This window comes from Numenius arquata, chromosome 4 (genome assembly GCF_964106895.1).
Source record: "Numenius arquata chromosome 4, bNumArq3.hap1.1, whole genome shotgun sequence".
Taxonomy (NCBI): Eukaryota; Metazoa; Chordata; class Aves; order Charadriiformes; family Scolopacidae; genus Numenius; species Numenius arquata.
The window spans coordinates 75,998,969-76,019,067 of record NC_133579.1 but is presented as its reverse complement, the minus strand read 5'-3'; the positions used below and the strand labels follow the sequence as shown (position 1 = coordinate 76,019,067).

The window sequence follows — 20,099 nt, the reverse complement described above, 5'->3', positions numbered from 1 at the left end:
GGCGTCTGTTATTTTCCTTGACAGACTTCAGTCGCCTTTTAGAGTATTGTAAATACATTTTTAGCTCCGGCACAACACACTGCAATGGCATGTTGTCTTTTAATGAAAATTAAGGAAAACCTACAGTAAGCTTTATTAAAGGATTGCCAAAATGCAATTCTAAGCTCGTCGCATGGCAGAATTCTGCAGTGCAAGTCACCTGAATCAGTAGTTTCCTGTCTTCCTCTATGTTTTTGTGTGTAGTTTCTTGCTCCTGCTTCTGTTCAGTCTTCATTGGCACATTGATGTTTACCCTTAATTTTTTGCTGTAAAGAAAAAAAAGAAGTTAATAAAACCATTAGCCTGTTTAAAAACAAATCCAAAAAACCCCCCAAAACGCCGAACAAAACCCAACTCTAAAATAGAAGCCACACCACCACAATTATTTTGCAACAAAAGGGAACTTCGGTGGCACTTCTGAAAATTATAGACAATCTTACTCAAGTTTTAAAAAAGTAAAACCCCAAAACTGCAACCAAACAAAAAACCAAAATACCTTTTCGATGGGTTTGTTTGTGTATTTCATGACTTACTGGATCCAACCTAGTGATCTGCTAGGTCGAATTAGTGCTCTACAATTAAACTCCATTTGAAACATTTATGTTTAGTTAGAAGCCTCCAGTCAGTGAATGGGACAAAGAAAGTCAGGGGAAACAGAATCACCTTTCTGACTGACAGACTGGATTCTGATCATAAGGCAGAGAAATCCATTTGTTCCCTAAAACTGAATTCCACCTTTGTCTCACAGGCTCCCCGGTGCCCGTGCTGGGCCGAGCCCACCACCACCCCAACCAACCCCTCTCAAAACAAGGTGCGGTGCCACAAGCGGGGAAGGAGCCTCAGCACCAGGGGGTGCTCAGCCCGTCGGCTGCACTGGGGAACGCGGCAGCGGAGAGAGAATAAATCTTATTTGTTTAGCAAAGTCTCATGCGTCATAAATTGGGAACCACTAAGCCACACAGTGCAGCAACGCTGAGCTGTCTCCATCTGTTGACATAACTGACCACAAATTCTCAAACCTTGAATTATTGGTCAAGGAGGGAAGAAAGCAGATAATGAGCAAGGTACAAGGAAAGGTTTTTAAATCTTTCTTTCACTTGAGATCTTCAGGCAGTGATGAACTCCTCACTGAATTGATGAGTGTTTACATCTGTCCTCTGGTAAGCGTGATAAAAAGCCACCACAGTACTTGTGAACAGCTTAAAATATACAAATGTTGAAAGCAACACTGGTTAAAGTAGGTAATAAAAACTACTGAAAATCGTGTTTATTAAGTTTTCAAATCACTGTACACTCTACAGTTCTAAAGCGAGCCTGATCTTCTCATGTTATCTCTAGCAGATGAACATTAAAGCCTCTCTGACCTTTGCTGGTCACTACACGCTGCTGTAACCTTATAAAACAGACTGTTATTTTGCCGAGTGTGTGCAAGCCGTGCACTGCCACCTCAGGGAAAAGCAGCACAATTTCTTACCAGAAATAAATTATATAAGAATTAGACAAGAACCAAGAAACAAAATGGACACAAGAAAATACGTCCATGCCTTGATAGACTTTATGCCAAAGTCAGAGAGCTGAAAGCTTACCCATCCCCCCACTACCCATCCCCCTCCTCTGAAGCCGCTACACGTTGGATCTGTATTTGAATTGGCACTTGAACCCTGAAGCTTTAGGTTTTACCAAAATTTTGAAAACAGAGGAGGAGGATGCTACCCATTATACACCAGTGATGTGTGCTGCTGAAGTTTTGCCTTACTTTTTATAACCAAGGTACAGTTTTATTAAGGTATCTGGTTTTAACTCCACCTCATCCACATTCGCATTTTCATCTTCCAAAACCTGCAATAAATAAAATAAACAAATAAATATTCATAAATATATTTTTCTGAACGTGAAGCAGGTCATTAAAAAGCAAGAGTACTTACAAGCAATTTTGATTTCAACAGTATCTGTAGAACTTGTGCCAAGATGTCCTACAAAATTACAGAAAATACTATCAGCGCAGACAGACAGCACCTTTCCCTAACTTGAAATACTTCAACACAAATACACGTATTTCAACACATTTTGCAAAACATTGCAAAGTAAGTGGGGAAAAAAGGGCAGTAAAAATATAGTTCACAGAAATAAAATGTAATAAGCCCCTTTTTGGGTGTTGGGACATACTCCCCTTGCGGTTCGTCAAATGCCATCAAATTCTTTAGACACTAATTCCAAACGACGGATCTTTCCAGTTGCTGTTCTAGGAGCTATTTTGCAAGCAGATTTTTAAGTGTAAGAAATAATTTTTCCAATACCACGGCAACCTTAAACCTCATAAAGCAAGCACCCTCTCCTTTCTGATCAACACGTTTTTTTCTCTTCTTGCTTTCACCAGGGAACTGCTGCGGTTACTGTCGCTGGTTGGTCACCCAGGTGGCTGCGCTGCTGTCACTGTTCTGTGCAGGCCCCCAAAGCTCCCATTTTACCACACTGGAAATCTGCTGGGCTTCACGCAGTTCGCTTTTAGCTGTATAAAGAGTTTAATTCTGGTCCCACAGTAATTTGGGCCAAATATTTATTTTACGTAAATATATATATTTAGCTGCAAATAAGCATCTATAATAAATGGCAACCCCATAAGACTTTGTCTTGCTGTAAACCATCATCACCAGTAGCTTTCTAGATGTCCATTTCTATAAGTAAAGATCTCACTGACTAGGAATTGCCTACTTTTCCAGAAGTCTCGGCAGGCTTGATTCTAACTTACTAGTAAAGGACACAGATGCTAAATAAACTGTGGGCCATAAAGTCTGCTGGGAAAGAAAAGGAGAGAATCTTTTCCCACAAAAGAGAGTGAGCCACTGAAACTGCAGATTTTACAATGTTCATGTATATAAATTATATAAATAAGCCTTGAGATGTAAAGAAGAATGGATGCACAGATCAATCATTTAGGAAAAAATGATGTTTTTCCTAGAATGTTGTCTTTTAATATTAAAACGTATGTAGTGAAACACTGAAAACTTCCTGCCACAGCTCAGCAGGAAGCTGGCCAATTCACTAGTCATGAAGACACACACTCAGATTAATCAGAGGACTAGGCAGTTACGATTACAGGAAAGTAAACCAGGCGAATAAGTTGACCGAGAAGAGAGCACATCTGTCTCCTTCAGGACAGAAACAGACTGCTTTCAAGCATGTCTAATCCCAGTCTCTTACGACAGCTGAAGAGCCCTGACAACCAGAAGTCTTGTTCACAAGAGTGTGGTAAAATGTGCAAAGTCACTACCATTTTTATTTGAGTACTGTCTGTCAGCTGCTGCACGGTGTAGGCATCTTCTGTGTTGTACTGCAGTAAAATCGCCATCTGGAACGTGGACGCCTAACAGATCCGAAAAAAGAGAATGTAGGGAGAGGGGGGAAAATCAGAACATGAGAACGAACAAACATACTTTCTGATTTTGAACAGTCTGAAATTCACCAGTTAAACACATGTACTGGAGTATCTGGATAACAGAGAATTGCCAACTAGTGCCAATCTTTACCAAATACAGAAACATCTGACGTTACTTATACAACCAGAACTCTACCTTCCAGCATTATCTAAATGTAAACCCTAAGATCATGATCATTTACCTAACTGCAGACACTTCATCAAATTTTTTACTATGGTGGTCAAAGCCTTATCTTTCTACTTGCTAATGTAATTCTAAATTATTGCCCTCTGTCACACCCTGACACTTACCCATTTAATCTTCATTAAAACCTACCCAGGCTACGGAATTCACCCGCCCCACCCCAACAGAATAACGAAACCAGATTTATAAACAAAGCAGCCATCAGTGGCTTATTCACATCTATCACCACAGGGTAAACACACGCTGATGACAAGTTCAAAGTCTGAGATTATCTTGTTTCTTCTCACTGTTGTGAACTCCTCTCCTCTGTCTACTTTTTGAGAGAAAGCAGACCTAAGCAGTATAAGAAGCCTGAGAACTTACGCAGAGAGGTTGCAGTTGTCTCACATAAAGCAGTTCAACACCAACCAGTTTAAACCAGAAGTGATGTACTCCCTTTTCTAAATCAAATTTCTTTTAAACGTAGATCTTAAGTATCATTACAGTAAATAAATCGAACATATAATAAAGGTTCTATTAATCATAACACCAACAACCATTTGGGGAAGGCTAACATTTATGTTCACTTCAGCAACACACAGATCTGTAGCCATCAAGTCTTGCATCTGTGCTTTGCTTTATTTAGAGGCAGTAGCGTTATTCACAGGAATAAAGCTAATGAATGCACGTGAGCATCGTAAATAGTAGCTAAATATATATCTGCATGTATACATATGAACGTACACCCAACCCCTCCAATTAAGGAACGGAATGACTTAAAATACTTGATTGTGATACATCATTACATACTGTTAATGAATATTTTGACATACAAATAAAATACAATTCAATTCCCTGTTTTATCTATTAAAATCAGTTTGTGTGCGGGCACAGGTATTCACATGAACTCCTCTACTTCAGCATCTACACACTTCACCATTTTAAACACATTTATCTGCACAATGGTCCTTTAAAATAAGGAAAAGCAATTATCTCCAAATGAGGAGTAAAGAGGCTGAGCAGCTCATCCACATTAAGGTAAGAGCAGTGGAGCAGAGCGTGAACACCTGCCTTTGAAATGATCAGCTGCATCCAGTCCTCTGAAGGCATTCTCTCCCCACCCTGTGTTTCTGTTGGCATGATGTTGTCCTCACCTGTAACGTGTACCTGTTTTTGAAACAGTTGGTAACCAATTCCCCTTTGGACAGCTGATACAACCATGTTAATTTTCTTCCGCTGTGACGACTGGCATAAAATGCAGTAAATCTCTGATAGCTCCGTTCTAACTGTATAGAAACAACAATAAAGAAATAATATTATTTACCTTCATTTACCATTACTAGAACGTGCTCTGGAACCAACAAAAGAGAATCAAATCTGATCACTCTCAACTGCCATATTGTCCAACTAAGACAAACGGAAATCTCAAGTATTCAAATATTTCAGACTGGATGAAAATTTCCCTTTGTTACGAGTTTCCCCTTTAAAAACAATAAAAACCTAAACAAGCATGTAAGTTCCATTCTTCCTGTTATGATACATTACGCAAGGCTAGAAAGGCGATTTCTTTTAACTGCCTCGATCCTCCAGGTATCAGCAGCTGAACTTATTCTCATGGTAAGTGTTCAGGTCTTGTCTATTCTGGCTGAGCACTCAACAGAAAACCAGTGATTATAGTATCTAAAGATCTTACTGGACAGAGCTGAAGCAATGGTGAGAAAGAGTTTCTTAAATAAAAGTATACAAATACACTATTAACAAAGATTCGCTTCAATTACTGCTGAACAATTTGAAGACAGATTAATTAACCAGGCTCTATTCCACGGGAGAGAAACGTATTTCACACAGCTCCCTCCCACAACCTTAATCACTTATCTTGTCCCAAATATCCTCCAGACAAATCCCACAGAGGCACTTCCAGTCCTCTCTGACACACAACAAACCAGGAGAAGACAACCAGCCACGTAAAAGAAATGTCTCGCAGGACAAGCGCCTCACCTCAGAGGGCAGAGCAAAGGTGCAGGACTGCTGGAACGGCCACGATCCCGAACTCAGCACCTGGATGCTGAAATCCACTGCAAGAGAGGGGAAGAGGCCGGGCTGGATTATCCCCCTCGCTCCCAACCCCCTCTTACACAAACGAGAAGTTATTCTGCCTTGCTCAAACTAACATGGCGAAAAATCATTAAGCCGTATTTTTTTTTGTTTTTTAATTCTAACCATAAGACAAAGGAATTCATGTAAGATGTCCCTGCAGTTCGAGAGCTTTAGATTTGCTGTGACGGTCACTCAGATCTCTCTCATTTGTGTAAGTTGTTACCCTGCTTCCACAGCAGATTTCTCTTTAAAGATGCAAATGTAAAAGTTTTAAGCGTTCATTTTTACGTGTAACTCAAGCTCATCACTCCACAGTACACCACTGCAAGCATAAACATTTCACATTTATACCTGTAAGGCGTTTTGGGCAAGTCAGTAAGAATAACGCAAAAAATAAGTAAAAATTTAAGCCTGAGAATACACAACTCTAAATGTAATCCAACAAATAATTATAAATTCTTTAGAGAATTTGTTTCAACGTTCTTCAATGAAAAAAAAATTCTTTATAAAAAAAGTGATAGGCCTGTCTAACAACCGAAAACCCAACATCCTTTTTCCTTTAATACTTTTACACAAGTATGATCTTAAGCCACGTTGTGCTCAAAACCAAAGCTGTTTACAGAAAATCTTTCCATAAAAAAAAAAAAAGAAAGAAAGAGACAGGATTCAACTTAATTTTTCAACTTAATGACATACCTAAACATGAGCTGCAAAATCAGGAGGAGGCTACCCATAACAGAAGATATAAAGTGCTATTAGAAGACAACGTACAGACCTAAAAGACTAATTTAAAAATCCTAGATGTCTTGGTCAAAATAATACTAAGTCTATATTCGGGGGTTTGATGTCTAAATCAAATTATTTCCCTCAAACAGTTAGCACTGTAGAAATAAGAGGAAGCTAAACTACTCAACAGTAACTCAGATAAATGTATTACTTACAATCTAACGGTTCTGAATTGGTCAGGTGCTTTTTAAATTGCTCATTCAAGTCCTTGCTTACACCAATATCTTGGAACATCCGTTGCAGCTTGGAGGTATACTCAAAACCACAAGCTTGCTGTATTTTAAAAGCACAGATATGTCAGCAAGACACATTTTTGACATTGCAGAATGAGAAGAACAAAGTATCGGAGCCTATTTTCTTAATAAAAGATGCACAAAGATAGGTATTTCACTTACTCAAAGCCCTGATGCCAGCTAGACATGCTCTTTAGCTGCCACCAAAAACTGAAGAAAATTTTGTTTAAAAATGAAGCAAAACACACAATGAAACAGACTACTAAAAGATATTAGATCATATTTCGCTTGATCTTGAATGAACAAGGGTTAATGACACTAAGCAACTTTTCAGCAGTCATTCCCTTGGATAATTATATCCATGTCATTCATTTGGATAAGAATAATTCAGCTTAACTCCATCTGAACCCCATCTGACAGACAGGCACTACACGCTCTTCAGGAGCTTATTAAAAAAAAAAAAAAAACAAAACAAAAAAACAAACAACCTAGGTTGTATATTTTTCTATTGTACATAAAACAATGACATGAAAGGACGTACTTTCCAAGGCAGCCTGAAGACTTGCAATAGAGGAGATCATGGGACCGTCACAGAATACTCACTTTTAGTTTAGAGATCATGCTCGCCTCAGCATCGTCACTAGCACTGTTCTGATGTACAAGTCTTTTTGCCAGCATTTTAGCATAGAATTTTTGAAACACATCTTTATCCTCAATGTACTTGAAGACAACCATCTGGAAAAGCCAAGATAATTTGTAAGAAAAAATTAAAAAAATTTAAGCACTTGTCTTGAAAAATCTACTTGAAAAAGCAGTAGCTCCTTCGTTTGCACTTAAGTTTTTAGGGGCAGGAGGGTCTTGTTTGGGGTTTTGGCAGGGCAGGGAAAGTGTGGTGGTGCGTGTTTGTTTTAAATGTGGATACTATTTTAAACACATTAACCGTATATTTTATACTTACAGCCTTATATATGAATAAATACATAGTGTGTATGTGCAATTATATAAAAATATATCATAGAAATATATATATAGTATGTGTATGAAAAATGAAGTAAAAGCATAAATTCCATTTAGCCACTTTAAATCTGCCATAAAGGGCTTTTTTTTTTTAATAAAAAAACCCACAACCAACAAGCCACAAAGAGATGAAGATTATTACTTAAGTAATGAAATCAAGCATACAAAATAAAAGGTTTTCTCTCATCTGACTTATGTGACAATCGAATATTACTAACTTTGGAAAGCTTACACAGAAAAGAATTGTATTTCTAGACATCTTACCACTTGATTGAGTGTATCTTCCAATTCCGCTTCTTCTGGATTCTTTGAACTGCAATTAAAGAAGTGCATTTTTAATGAGTCCCAAAACTGCTAAATAAAACAACATATAGGCATATATGGAAATTTCATAGCTAAGGAACACAGATTGCATACGCTTGGGATGAAAGACCTTTTTAGAGAGGCACGCTCGTAATGAAATGAACGCTTCTCTTCACTATTACACACGTAAATAATTCTGAAGATTTTTAAACAGTAGGTTGAAGTCCTGGACTTCAACTAGCCTGATGATACTTCTCAGGATTTATGGGCTTAAACACAGATGTCTCTCTTCCTGCCTTTTTTTCTGCTGCTAAATGCTACCTTTCTTTCCTACCTTAGCTGGTACAGTGGAAAGAGAACAGCTCAGAGAGCTGGGTCTTGACTGGCTGAGAGCTCAGGTGGCACCACACTGTTTTCCTCCACATCATGCTTGTCCACCAGGCACACCCCAGATCTACCCTGCCGAAAGCTAGTATTTATAAAGGGCAAAAGAAATCCTTTGCTGAAGGAAGGAGGGGATGGGGAAGGGAAAACTGAGCAATTTGTTCTGGTTCTGGGTTCTTTGTTGGTACTTTTTTTCCTCCCCCAAAACAGTTAGAAAAGCTGCCAGTGACAAAACTGACACCAATCCAGTATGAACTGAACTGATACCAACTCAGCGTATGAGCTGCTGAATCATTTGAAGCCAAATACCTTAATTAAATTATGAACCACGAGGGGTTAGAAAGCAGGTTTTGTCCTCTTCTATTTCTGCCCAAATGGAAGATGGTACAGAGAAAACAACAGGAAGAAAATGGAAGAAGGTACAGAGAAAACAACAGGAAGAAAGCAAGAGTTTTAATGGAAAAAGGGAAAGTGTGTCTCTTCTTTACAACATGTAAAACAACTCAAGTTTGGAGGGGGGGGAAGGAACAAACTAAAAAATTCCTTTTGTTTTATTAAAAAAATAAAACTCAGTTTTGATAAGGACAGAAAGGCCTTGGATATTTTATTATCTCCCCTCTCTTCTTTAAAAAAGAAAAGTACACTGCATATAATCTTTAGGAATGGTCCTATTGGTGTTTTTTTTTTTTTATTCAGAATTTTGTATAATTAATTTTTCTTGAAACACTAAGTTCTGTTTCTGAAGACACAATATAAAACTTCATACGCTAAAACCTTTTAAAACAAAAGCCAACCTGAAATAGTAATTTGTCTTTGAAGACGTACCTTTTCTTTAGTAAAGAGTCACAGTATCGTGCCAGTAGCTCTGGGGATTTACTGGATGATTGAGCCATTTTTGTCACGGCATTATTATTTATAAATCGACCACAAGCCTATAAATCACAAAAGACAGTGAAATTGTGGGAGACGAAACACTGAATAGAAAAGAAATGTTCCCCATATGCCACTACATATACTTACTTTGTCTAGTGCAGCCACAAAGCCAGCATCATTGTTGAATGCAGACATGACTAAAGCATTATATTTCTTATGGACATCCAACACTGTCTGTACATACATTTTTGGATCCTGCAATAAAAATAGATTGGTTTTTGCAACCCATTGACTTTCTGCTTTCTACTTCCTCCAAAATGGAGCTACTCACCGCCTATGCCAATTTTTATGGGGAAAGTATACAAAGCATTAGAAGTATTTTAAAGCTAAAATAGTACACAGACTAGTTTATGTTCTATGTCCACAACCGACTTAGAGCACAAGCTTTCATTTACAGCAACCGGAGCACAGAGTGTAGTACATTATATAGTACAAAAGAAGACAAAACCACCTACTCAACCACTGCAAACATTTCCAGGAAGGACGTTTTCAAAGACCTAAGCTTAATTTGAATCAGACCTGAGAGAGCTGGACAATCATAAAATGGCAGTTGCTATAGAAGAAAGCCTTGAAACAAATCTCTCTAGTAAGAAGGTAACACGTGTATCCTCAATAGGTACAACTTAGTACCTCTAATAAAAATTATTCGCTCAACATCCAGTGGCAGCCAAATGCCAATAATCAAGTTTATGACACTCACAGGCTGAGTCTTTTATGCAATTACTGATCTCTGCATCTCAATAAAGATGGAGTGGAGTCAGAGTAGGAACAGTGAAGAGCAACTAAAACACCAGGGCAGCTGGCAGCTACTTCACAACGGGCTAAAAAGGCTAGAAGTCTTCAATTTGGAGATGAGAAGTTTGAAAGGGCATATAACCAAGGTTAACAAAACCAGGAAGATGACCAAAAAGACAAACGATCACTAAAAGTCACACCTAATAACTATGGGGCACTTGAAAGTGACAGGAAACAAGCTTAAGACAGAGAAAGTAAAGAACATCTTTACATACAAGGTAGTGGACTTCTGGAACTTGCTGCCCACAGGAGGTTGTTGGAAGCAGATAACATCAGCAGGTTCAAGAATGAATTAGACAAACTCAAAGACAACAAGTCCGTAAGTAAAAGCTAAAAGGACTGGGTGTGGAGGTACTCCTGTAACATTCCTGTCTTAAGAGTGCTGGATGATGGCAACTAATGGCAAAAGATGGGCAGGGCTTTACCAGGATCCTGGAAAACTTTTCCTGTTGTCACTGAACACAGACATAAACTATAGGGATATCAACCTAATGCCATGCTTGAGATAAAGAGCTGAGTTTATTGAGAACCTCCCAGACAAGATACTCAAGCGGACTTCAAGGACGTTCAGAAAGGCGTCTACTGATTACAAGGACTCCAAAAAAACCCAACCAAAGGCACTAAAAGCAGTAATCTTCTGACTGAAGAGCAGTCTCGTTAATGTAGTTAATGGAGTCTAGAGCACAACTCATTCTGCAGTAAAATCTAAAATAGGTCAGATGAGTCAAGCTGGTATGAATATTGCTCTCTACTGACTACAGAGAAACTGAGAAGCATTTTCCCAGCTGACTATCTGTTTAGACACAGTACAGATAAATTAAGGTAGGGAGAATCAATCCTACCCAAGTGTGATGGAGGGCTAAAAAGGCAATGATGAATAGCGATACAGTGGAGTGAAGGATATTGGAAGAAGAGGTAAGATGGTTCCCAAGGGAGACAGCCAGAGATACTGTTAAGAAAATGAAGAACAACGTGTGGAAAAAGAAAAGGAACAAAAAAAGATAGGTGAAGAAACAAGAAGCCTCATGGTCAGGAAGAGTTTTACAAGTGGCTGGAGTCAAAAGAACTAATATGTACAAATCACAGGCTTCTCTCTCAAAGATGAGCTAATTCCTGGAGAAAAAAAAAAAAAAAAGCTTTAATTTCTCTGGTAAATTCTTCAAGGCTCAAGTACAAAGAAATTCAGAGTGATGACCACTAGGGGAATGTGTCAATCACAGAGCGCACCCGATTTCAAAATGAGAGGCGACATCTACAAATGAAGCTGAACTTCCTTCATGATTTATAAAAGCTAAATGATTCATTGCTAAAAAACCACACACTGAAAACCATAGGAGAGAACAACAGACACTAAACACATGTAAGACATTTTTATCTGTGCTAAAACCTGAAGTTTTTACCGTTCTCCATGCAGTCATTGCAGATTACTGCTTTAATGATTACTAGTATGAAGCTATTTCAAGAATATCTGAGGCCAATACCTGGTTAAAATGAACTCTGTCAAAAATAAAAGTTAAACCTTGTTTTAAATTAAGTTTACCAGAATCTATATTCTACCCTAATTTTCCTTTGTGCAATGGCTTTTTTTTTTTTTTTTTGGTTTGTTTGGTTTTTTTGTCATTCATTTAGTGGCCAGTCCTGCCTCAACCGCAACAGATTAATTGGACAGATTGACAGTGCAGTCAGCTAGGAGAGACTTCACTGAAAAGTAAAATTACTGAAAAGAAAATCAGTTTTTGCTCTACCTCACACCAGGACACTGCTAGAAAATGTCATATTGTGTATAGACAAAAAGATTAGCAAAGGGTTTAAACAATTTCATGTTGCCAAGATTCAACCCTAATCAATAAAAATGAAGTCTGAAATTACAGTTATGGGATAAAATTAAGAAAGCCAATTATATGTCTAAATGACCACAATGCTGCAGAAGACCTGAGCTGCTCATTCTATTGTGCCCTCTCCAACCATTTCAGTTATCTTTTCCTCTTACATTTCTCATGCTTTTCCAAGCAGAATAAAGCCATTCACCAAAAACCTGAAACCAACAGAAACTTTCTGCCCATCCAAGTCCGAAGTCTATAAGATGACAAAATAAAAATACATTCCACTGGAGACAGTGCTTCTTGGAACAGTAGACTCTCAGGTATATTTCTAAGTGTAGTGTTGTATTTGCACAACCAGCTTTTTAAGCAGCATGACACTCTGACAGAGAGCAAAAACTCAGAAGGAAAAAACCCCCAAAACAAAAAAACCCCAACCAACCAACCCAAAGCTCAAAGAGTAGTAACGCAGTGACGTGACTGGGTTTTTTTAAGCCTGCTATCAACATTTGAGAATTGCCTAGTCCTCACAAATTAAATCAGTGAGAGGGAAAACATAAATAAACTGGAAATTATATCAGGAAGCATTCACCCTCCTCTAATGTGAAATTGGCAGCAACCACATACAGACTTTTGATGGGATACTTGCATTTAGAGCAGCTTCTCCGCATTTCTCGATTGCGGCTAGACCCTGATTATGAATGTGGGTTTCCAGAAGTTTTTTCAGCTCTCCAAGGCCATCCTGGATTCGAGATACAAGGTTATACATGCGTCCCAAGTCTGGAAAAAAAAAAAAAAAAAGCCAACATCTCCCATTTGTACTAGCTATGACTCCAATTTCCCATTTACAAGTTGCCAATAGGAGTTAAATACCCATCACCACCAAAACATACCTGCAATTGCTCCTATAAAAAGCCGCAAAAAATTATACAGCAGAAAATTATACAGCAAATCCTTGCACTAACCTAGAAAGCTAAGACTAGTGAAAGAGAAAACAACCTGTTAAATATTAAGATGTTTTACTTTCACAACACTACATAAATCTCAAGAAGAAAAAAAAATTACTTTTTAAAGACGTGCAATGATTTAAAAATGGTTTATACCCTCTAATTTAGATGAAGTTTTGAAGTGTTACCATGAATTAGGACTGTCATTAGAGCTACTGCTGGCCGTGCTAAGAGCATAGCATTCCCCACTTGACCATTGTCCTTTAAATCTTGCTCTGAACAGGAAAGTTCTCAGAGATCTAACACCACCTGTAGCCTTTTGTATAAATAACACTTCTACGTGGGGCAGCAGCAGTGGTAGCAGTTGGAAATTTAAGGCAAAATGTTACGTATTGATATGACCTTAGCAGACAAACCGAAACATTATAAAAACATTACTTCCTCCAAGAAAGCACTATCAAAAGCAATCTGTTAAATGTTTTCCTAAGTAACTGGCTGCCAGTAGAAATAACTGCATCTCAAGGAAAGAGAAGGTTCTGAAAAGCATTACCATGGAACAAAACTAACAAAGGTAAAAATAAATTAGACATCATTTCACATATGTTAAAGCCTCATATTAAAATCTCACCATTTTCAGCCAATACTTCCCAAAATCAATTAGCAATTTTGGAAAGTCTAATATTAAATAAGGTTTTGTTTTTATTATTTGTTTTCAACAGGGCAGATGCTTTGTACTTAGAGTGCAGAACTCTATTTTAAAAAAAGCAAACTTTAATATGGCCATAAACCAGGTACACAAACACGGTAGTTACCTCTTGTAATCTTGCCCTCTCTGAACCTCCACTCACGTGAAACAATAAACAACCCAATTAGTTACTGGCAACTAATGAGGATATTTCACCTTGTTGAAGCCGCATCTAGCACTTCTAAAAGTATAAGGACATCTCTGAAGGTCTTATGAGCAATTTATTACCACCTGAGGATTACTGGATTAAATAAAACAGAGCAATCAATCAAGCTACTTAACTCGAATACAACACACAGAACTCGATGCCTTTAATACTGAAGTGATGACACCTTGATTCAGACCCATTTCTGTATCAAGCTTTCCTTTCCTTGGAACTTTGGCAAGCTTAAACTTTTGGATTTGAAAAGCAACTGTCTTTTCTCTCTGAAAACCACATTTGCAATCTGATGTTAAACTTTCATAACAATGTAAGAATGCTGTTCTTTTTCTAAAATTCTGTAGGTAAAAAAGTAGGCAAATAATGCCATACGTAGACGTAAGAAGCTGCTGCTAGACCTACCCACAAATAGGGATTCACAGGTTGGTCTATCAGGACATCTGTATTTGGTGAAATATGAAAGAGGTGCTACAAAGCCTCAAGGAAGATTTACGTGGTAACTTCACCTAAATCATTACAGCCTGCTCCCAATAAATGTAATTACTTCCTACAGGTGTCACTACCGATGTGAATAGGTAACACATGACAAATGCACCCCATAACCTTTCAAACTAGTTGCACAATGCAATTAGAAAGTTGCAGAACCCCAACAGGAGTGGCCTGTGATACCATATGCTTAACAGGCTTCACACGGGAGGACCTCAAAACCAGTGTACTTTCAAGAGCAAAGAAATACAAATTTTAACTGAGAGCAAGATTTTATTATAATTTTAGGATAGTCTACAATAGGTTATTTTAGTATATTACAAATTTGAGAGTATAGTGATTAAAGAATGAATTCTCAAAGAATCTTTCAAAATAAATGTTTCTAATCTTGAGATTTCATGAAACTTAAAAAGGGCCATGGAACTCCTGTAATTTGCAGTGAAGTGAAGCCTGATAAAAGGAAATATTTTGAAAAAGAAGAAAAACAATAACCAGACATTAAAATGCCTAATTAATCTTAAAAATACCCCAAATGAAAGTAAAACCAGAGCCATAGAACAAGACGGTGCCAAGACACAAGATACTTCTTTTCCTTTTTTTACCCTGACAAACTTATGGAGTTGCATCACTATGGTAAGTGACCGGATTAAAGGCTCTTATAACCCATGAGCTCAATCAAGTAAGGGGGGGGGGGGAAGAAAAGCCTGGAAAGGCTTTTCTTGTTCGTGCTACTACTATTTTTGTTGTCAGAAGACATTTATAAAGTCATTTTACTACTTAACACCTACCTGCAAAGAAAAGTCTCTTCCAATTACAGAGTAAATACATTTATTTACAACCACAAACAACATCTGACTCTTAAATACTAGTACAGAATAAAAATCTTCTATTTATATTTGAAACAGGTAACCTCTGACCTACTAATCACAGTGAATTGCCCTTTTCTATTTTGAAGCATCTCTTAGTTATCAACATGACGATTACAGCAATTATTCATAGTTAGTCTTTTAAGGTTGATATATAAAGAGATAGAGTCATAGTTGCAATTCACAACTCACATATGAATAGTATCAACAGTAACTTAATCATAGCATCTCTTAAACTCTGCCACTTTCTTAAAAGTAATATTTCAACTATTGAGCCTTATCTTGACTTCCTATATAGATTTAATTAATTCCCCAGCTGGAAAAAACAGAAATACCATTCACCTTTATTTGCATGATGGACAGGAATTATTTGTCCCTAGTTTTGACTGTTTGTGCTAAGCATTAGCTCCTGAACAAACTCAAGAAAGTCAATAAAATTGACGACTCCTTAAAGATACCTAAACTCTGTTAATCTTTACTTATTTTAGAGGAACCACTGAAGAAATCTTAATTCTATGTTTTCTCTATGAAGGTATAAACTCAACCCATTAGTGGCACTTCAGACTCATTTTCACAACTAAAATTATCTCATCATGTAATAATTTTCACCCTTTCCTAAATGAAGCTTTATGTATTTTACGTACTGTATTTTAGAAGCTCCTTATTTGCTTCTATTCCTCTTTTAACATTTCCTAGAAGTACTTCTAGACAACTTGGATTTTAGAATCCTCACTGCTGACTCAGAAAGACCCATGCATTAAACTGAAACAGCTGGTAAGACTACTGGTCTGGTTTTCATCTTGCATCTCTCATAGGCAAGCTTCAGGTTCTGCTCAAGAACCTGAAGAGCTCAAGCGCTCTTGAAGCTCTTCCAGCCATATTAAGAGAAATCAAGATCAGTGCTGTTTTGCTTTAATATTTGAGATCGGAATAAGCTTCTCGAGGCAACCACCTCAGCCATCCCAATTTAATCAAAAGCTGCTTGTCAATCAGTTTAATGTCTATCTTCTCTCTTAATACCTGAACAAATCACATTTAGCCATCACCAGAATTTACACTGTTCACAAATCATCAGGAGGGAGTTCTAAGCGTAAACCCAATGTTTGAATCTCCTTACCTTCATTCTTGTCAGCATCCAACAAATTCTGAAACTCTGTATGAAATATCTCCAGGTGTTTTTCAATAAGTACTTGCTCACATTTTCGTGCTAACTCATCTTGTGTGCTCTCATGGAGATAGACCTGAACTCTACGCTGTTCCTCAAGAAGGCGAGCTTCAGCCTACAGAACAGAGAGATAAAACATGAAACCTGTATGGAAAGCAGAACACAAATCCAACAGCAGAAAACAGATGACCAGTATATTCATCTAGGAAACAACAACAGAAATCAAACCTCTCACTAAATGCAGTGTTATAGTCCACCTACTTAAGCAGTTATTTTTCTGGGAATCATAATGTGAGCCCCCCACATACATATGGAATCAATGTTTACGCTGATGATAATATTATATACTGTTTAAATGGGGGTGGAGAATCACAGCAAGATTGTTTTCCTGTTGCTTCTGAGTGAGAAATTTACAGGTGGAAATCTGCTGTCAGAAAGAGAAAGCTGCAGACGGGAGACGCTGGCAGTTTTAGCATTAGCAAGCTCTCCAGCTGCAGAGGTAGTTTTAAGACAAACATGAATATATTTCATGCCTCCACAAAACTAAAAGGCAGAAAAATACAATTTAACAGTATGCCCATGACAAATTTATTTGAATATCCTCATCTAAATTCTTACACAGAAAAGCTTCCCAATAATCTACAATCATTTAAATTACGCTAGCATTTAATTTGGCATATGAAATGCTACATATGCATTATCTTCGCAGCAAACCAAAATTCTACATGTCACTCAAGGAACAGTACTTATGCCAAAATGTAAAACTGAAGTTGTTTATATAACAATTACCTCTATTTTGTTTGCAAAAGTGTTAAAGGTTCACTTTACAAGCCCTCTCTAATTGCAGCGCATTATTAAGGATAAAGTCCAAATTATTTAAATTAATAATGTCACCAAAAGAAGGAAGTTAAAGTCATGAATTTTCCTAGTATTTTGGAGTATTAACTAAGAATGAAAGATCGTATTATTGACAACAGAAGAGTTTCACTGCAAGTACACTGCATCATACACAGACAGCTTTAAATAATCTCTGCCACTGTGAGCTTCACTCATTTCGGTAATAATTTTGCACTTTGCTCTTGTGAAATGGTCCTGGATTACTGTCTCCTGGACTTAAAGCAGTACAGATCAAAACATGGGAAAAAAATCAACAGTTTGGGAAGGGATATAAGCTCCTGCTTCAGAGTACTTGCCAGTTTTTTTACCAGTAACAAATAACAATAAACTTCTTTAATGACAGCAAATCTTTCTGATGAATGCTGAAAACTGGAATCAGACTAGTAGAACTAGGTTAAACATCTTATCTTTAATTACGTGTTTCTTTAGTTCAGGAAATTCTGCCACTTCTAATGCTGCTTCTTAAAATATCCTTAGATCTTCACTTTCAATGTTAAGTCAACTCTCACTTAAGAGTTCCTTTACAAAGACAAACATTCACTCTGACTTCAAATTCTCAATACTTCAAATTCTCAGTACTCTCTCACTTTTTCTGTTCTTATAATTCTATTTTCCTTTTAAAACAAGAAAAATAATTAGTTCACACAACAGTATCTTTGACTCTTTTAACTATAAAGACCTAAAGTTCAGTTTGAGACTTTATTTCAAGGGGCAGCCTTAAGAAGTCCTGACCTTTTTCCCTACAGCACATCAGGCCATGACAGCTTTACTCGTGAGTCTGGCCTGAGAACAAAAATCCACAATCCTTCTAAACTCAGCAAGTCCGCCTTTGTAACTACATACACGTAGCCTAACTCTAATTCAGATTTCATTGACTACTTCTTAGCATGCCATGTGACTGCTGGGCAACTTGCAGCTTTTCACATCAGTCATTGAAGGTGTTTCTTAATAGAAAAGAACCCTAATTCTAGCAATACCCGAGTAATAATTGCGGGGAGTACTACTCTGTTCCAGGCGGCATGCAAGATAACAATACCCAAACTGGAAAAAAAATACTAAGAAGTTTACAACACTGCCTTGTCATGTTTAAGCAAAAAATGTTAAGAATTCCTTATGCACAATGAAGTAAGGTCTTCAGTTTTATCTATCTGAATTTCAAATTAATAGTTCTGAAAACTCGCACGACCTCTTGATCTCTCCCGCAGCGCATGCAGACTAGAGAGAGCAGACAATTTGTTCCAGTCAACTAGCTTTCAGCTTCAAGTCATACGTTTCCCCTTTCCGTTAGGTCACATCCCTTAGTTTGTATCATCTTGCAAGCTCTGACCATATTTATTGTAGAGTCTAAAACACATCTTTTTCGGTTTCATCAGCTAAATCCCAGAAAATGAGTAATGAAAACAGTTTCCTGTTCAGTTTGATTTCAACGTATGCATAGCTCCTGCAAGGAGATGCCAAGACAGCTCACATTGCTTATATACAGCTCTAGTATATGAATTCGAGCAGAGACTTAAGACTACACACTTTCTTGCTAAAGATTCCCCCTGCATTCTGCTAGCTTTATATGCGTTTTCAGCTTCAAGATCAGCTTCAAGCGAAGCGAGTTGCTCTTTTGTGGATTTTTGAAGTTTCGAAGATTGTTTGGGGAACTAGTAAGTTCTTTCTACTTGCCACTAATCTCTAGTTCTTGAAATAGCTATGACCTTCAGACAGATTTTACTGTCCCGTACCAAGGAAGCCTAGGTGAGCCAGTCATTCAGGTTATGAATGACTGAAACTCCCTTACTCTGTTTTTACAGGAGTAAAATTTTAGGACGAAATTAAAGACAAGAAATTGAAGGGGAAGTAGCAAAAATCATTAATTCAACAACAGAAAAGTAAACACAGGTAGGTCTGGGAGCTACTGAGCAATTATCCCAATGCTTTAAAAGCAGGATTCATTTTATTGTGTTATTTCTAGGACTCCCCCCACACAGCCCCCTTTATTTTTTTTATAAATCATTGACTTTAATGTCAAGACTCAGGCAGGATGTATTCTGTGCAAAAAGAGTTACACAAAAGAAACACAAAGATACTGCAGAGAGAGGGATGTGTATCTGTATATTACATACTCAAAAAGCTCTCTTTTTTTAAATTAAACTGAAAGGGAAAAAAAAAAACAAACAAAAAACAAACAAGCAGCAATTCAGAAAGTAAGGAAATGAGCTGAGGAAAATATATAAGGCAGCACTTGTCCAAGATGGAAGATAACTCATCTATTTCACATTCAGTAAGGCTGACCCAATAACCAGGCTAGAAATAGTTAACGTTTATCCCGGTTGCTCTTAATTGCCCTTTCTGGGATCTCCCAAACCAGAGACTAAGAATTTAAATCTGGCCTCTGTTGATCGGAAGTATTGTGTAAGGTTCATTATATTAAAATATTCTGAGAGAATTAAAGCTAATTAATTATTTACTTCCTTGGCCAGCTTTCTCAGGAAGAGATTTCAGTAAATGTGCCAACACACAGTTCCTTGCATAGAAACAGTAAACTTGTAGGTCTAAACCAGAATGACTACTTTGGTGTCTTGAAGTCTAACAAAATCTGATTTTAACATTTTCTCCTGGTTTGCCTATTAAGGAAGTTTCAAACTTTCATTGTACTTACTGAAATAAACTAAGGAGACAAACTTCAGACAAGATAACACAGAAGCAAATCACTAAAGGAAAAAGAGCTAATTGTTTCTGTAAAATAATCAGCATTTTAAGAAAACGATAATAAAAGCCAAGAACTTCTATTACTTTATGTAATATGTAATATGTAAGTAATGTAAAGATACTTTATGTA

General features: G+C 37.3%; 1 protein-coding gene across 1 annotated transcript in view; it reads right to left on the bottom strand.

The window, feature by feature from the left end:
- The window catches only part of CUL1 (cullin 1), a 54,645-nt gene that overhangs the window by 1,952 nt on the left and 32,594 nt on the right, over positions 1–20,099 (bottom strand). Inside the window, exons 8-20 of the mRNA XM_074146954.1 lie at positions 16,328–16,490; positions 12,656–12,786; positions 9,479–9,586; positions 9,284–9,390; positions 8,036–8,084; positions 7,358–7,489; positions 6,677–6,794; positions 5,637–5,713; positions 4,793–4,924; positions 3,311–3,403; positions 1,965–2,012; positions 1,796–1,878; positions 200–305 (exon numbers count right to left, since the gene is read on the bottom strand). Coding sequence (XP_074003055.1) covers positions 200–305; positions 1,796–1,878; positions 1,965–2,012; positions 3,311–3,403; positions 4,793–4,924; positions 5,637–5,713; positions 6,677–6,794; positions 7,358–7,489; positions 8,036–8,084; positions 9,284–9,390; positions 9,479–9,586; positions 12,656–12,786; positions 16,328–16,490 — 1,347 coding nt within the window. The remainder of the gene's footprint in view (positions 1–199; positions 306–1,795; positions 1,879–1,964; positions 2,013–3,310; positions 3,404–4,792; positions 4,925–5,636; positions 5,714–6,676; positions 6,795–7,357; positions 7,490–8,035; positions 8,085–9,283; positions 9,391–9,478; positions 9,587–12,655; positions 12,787–16,327; positions 16,491–20,099) is intronic.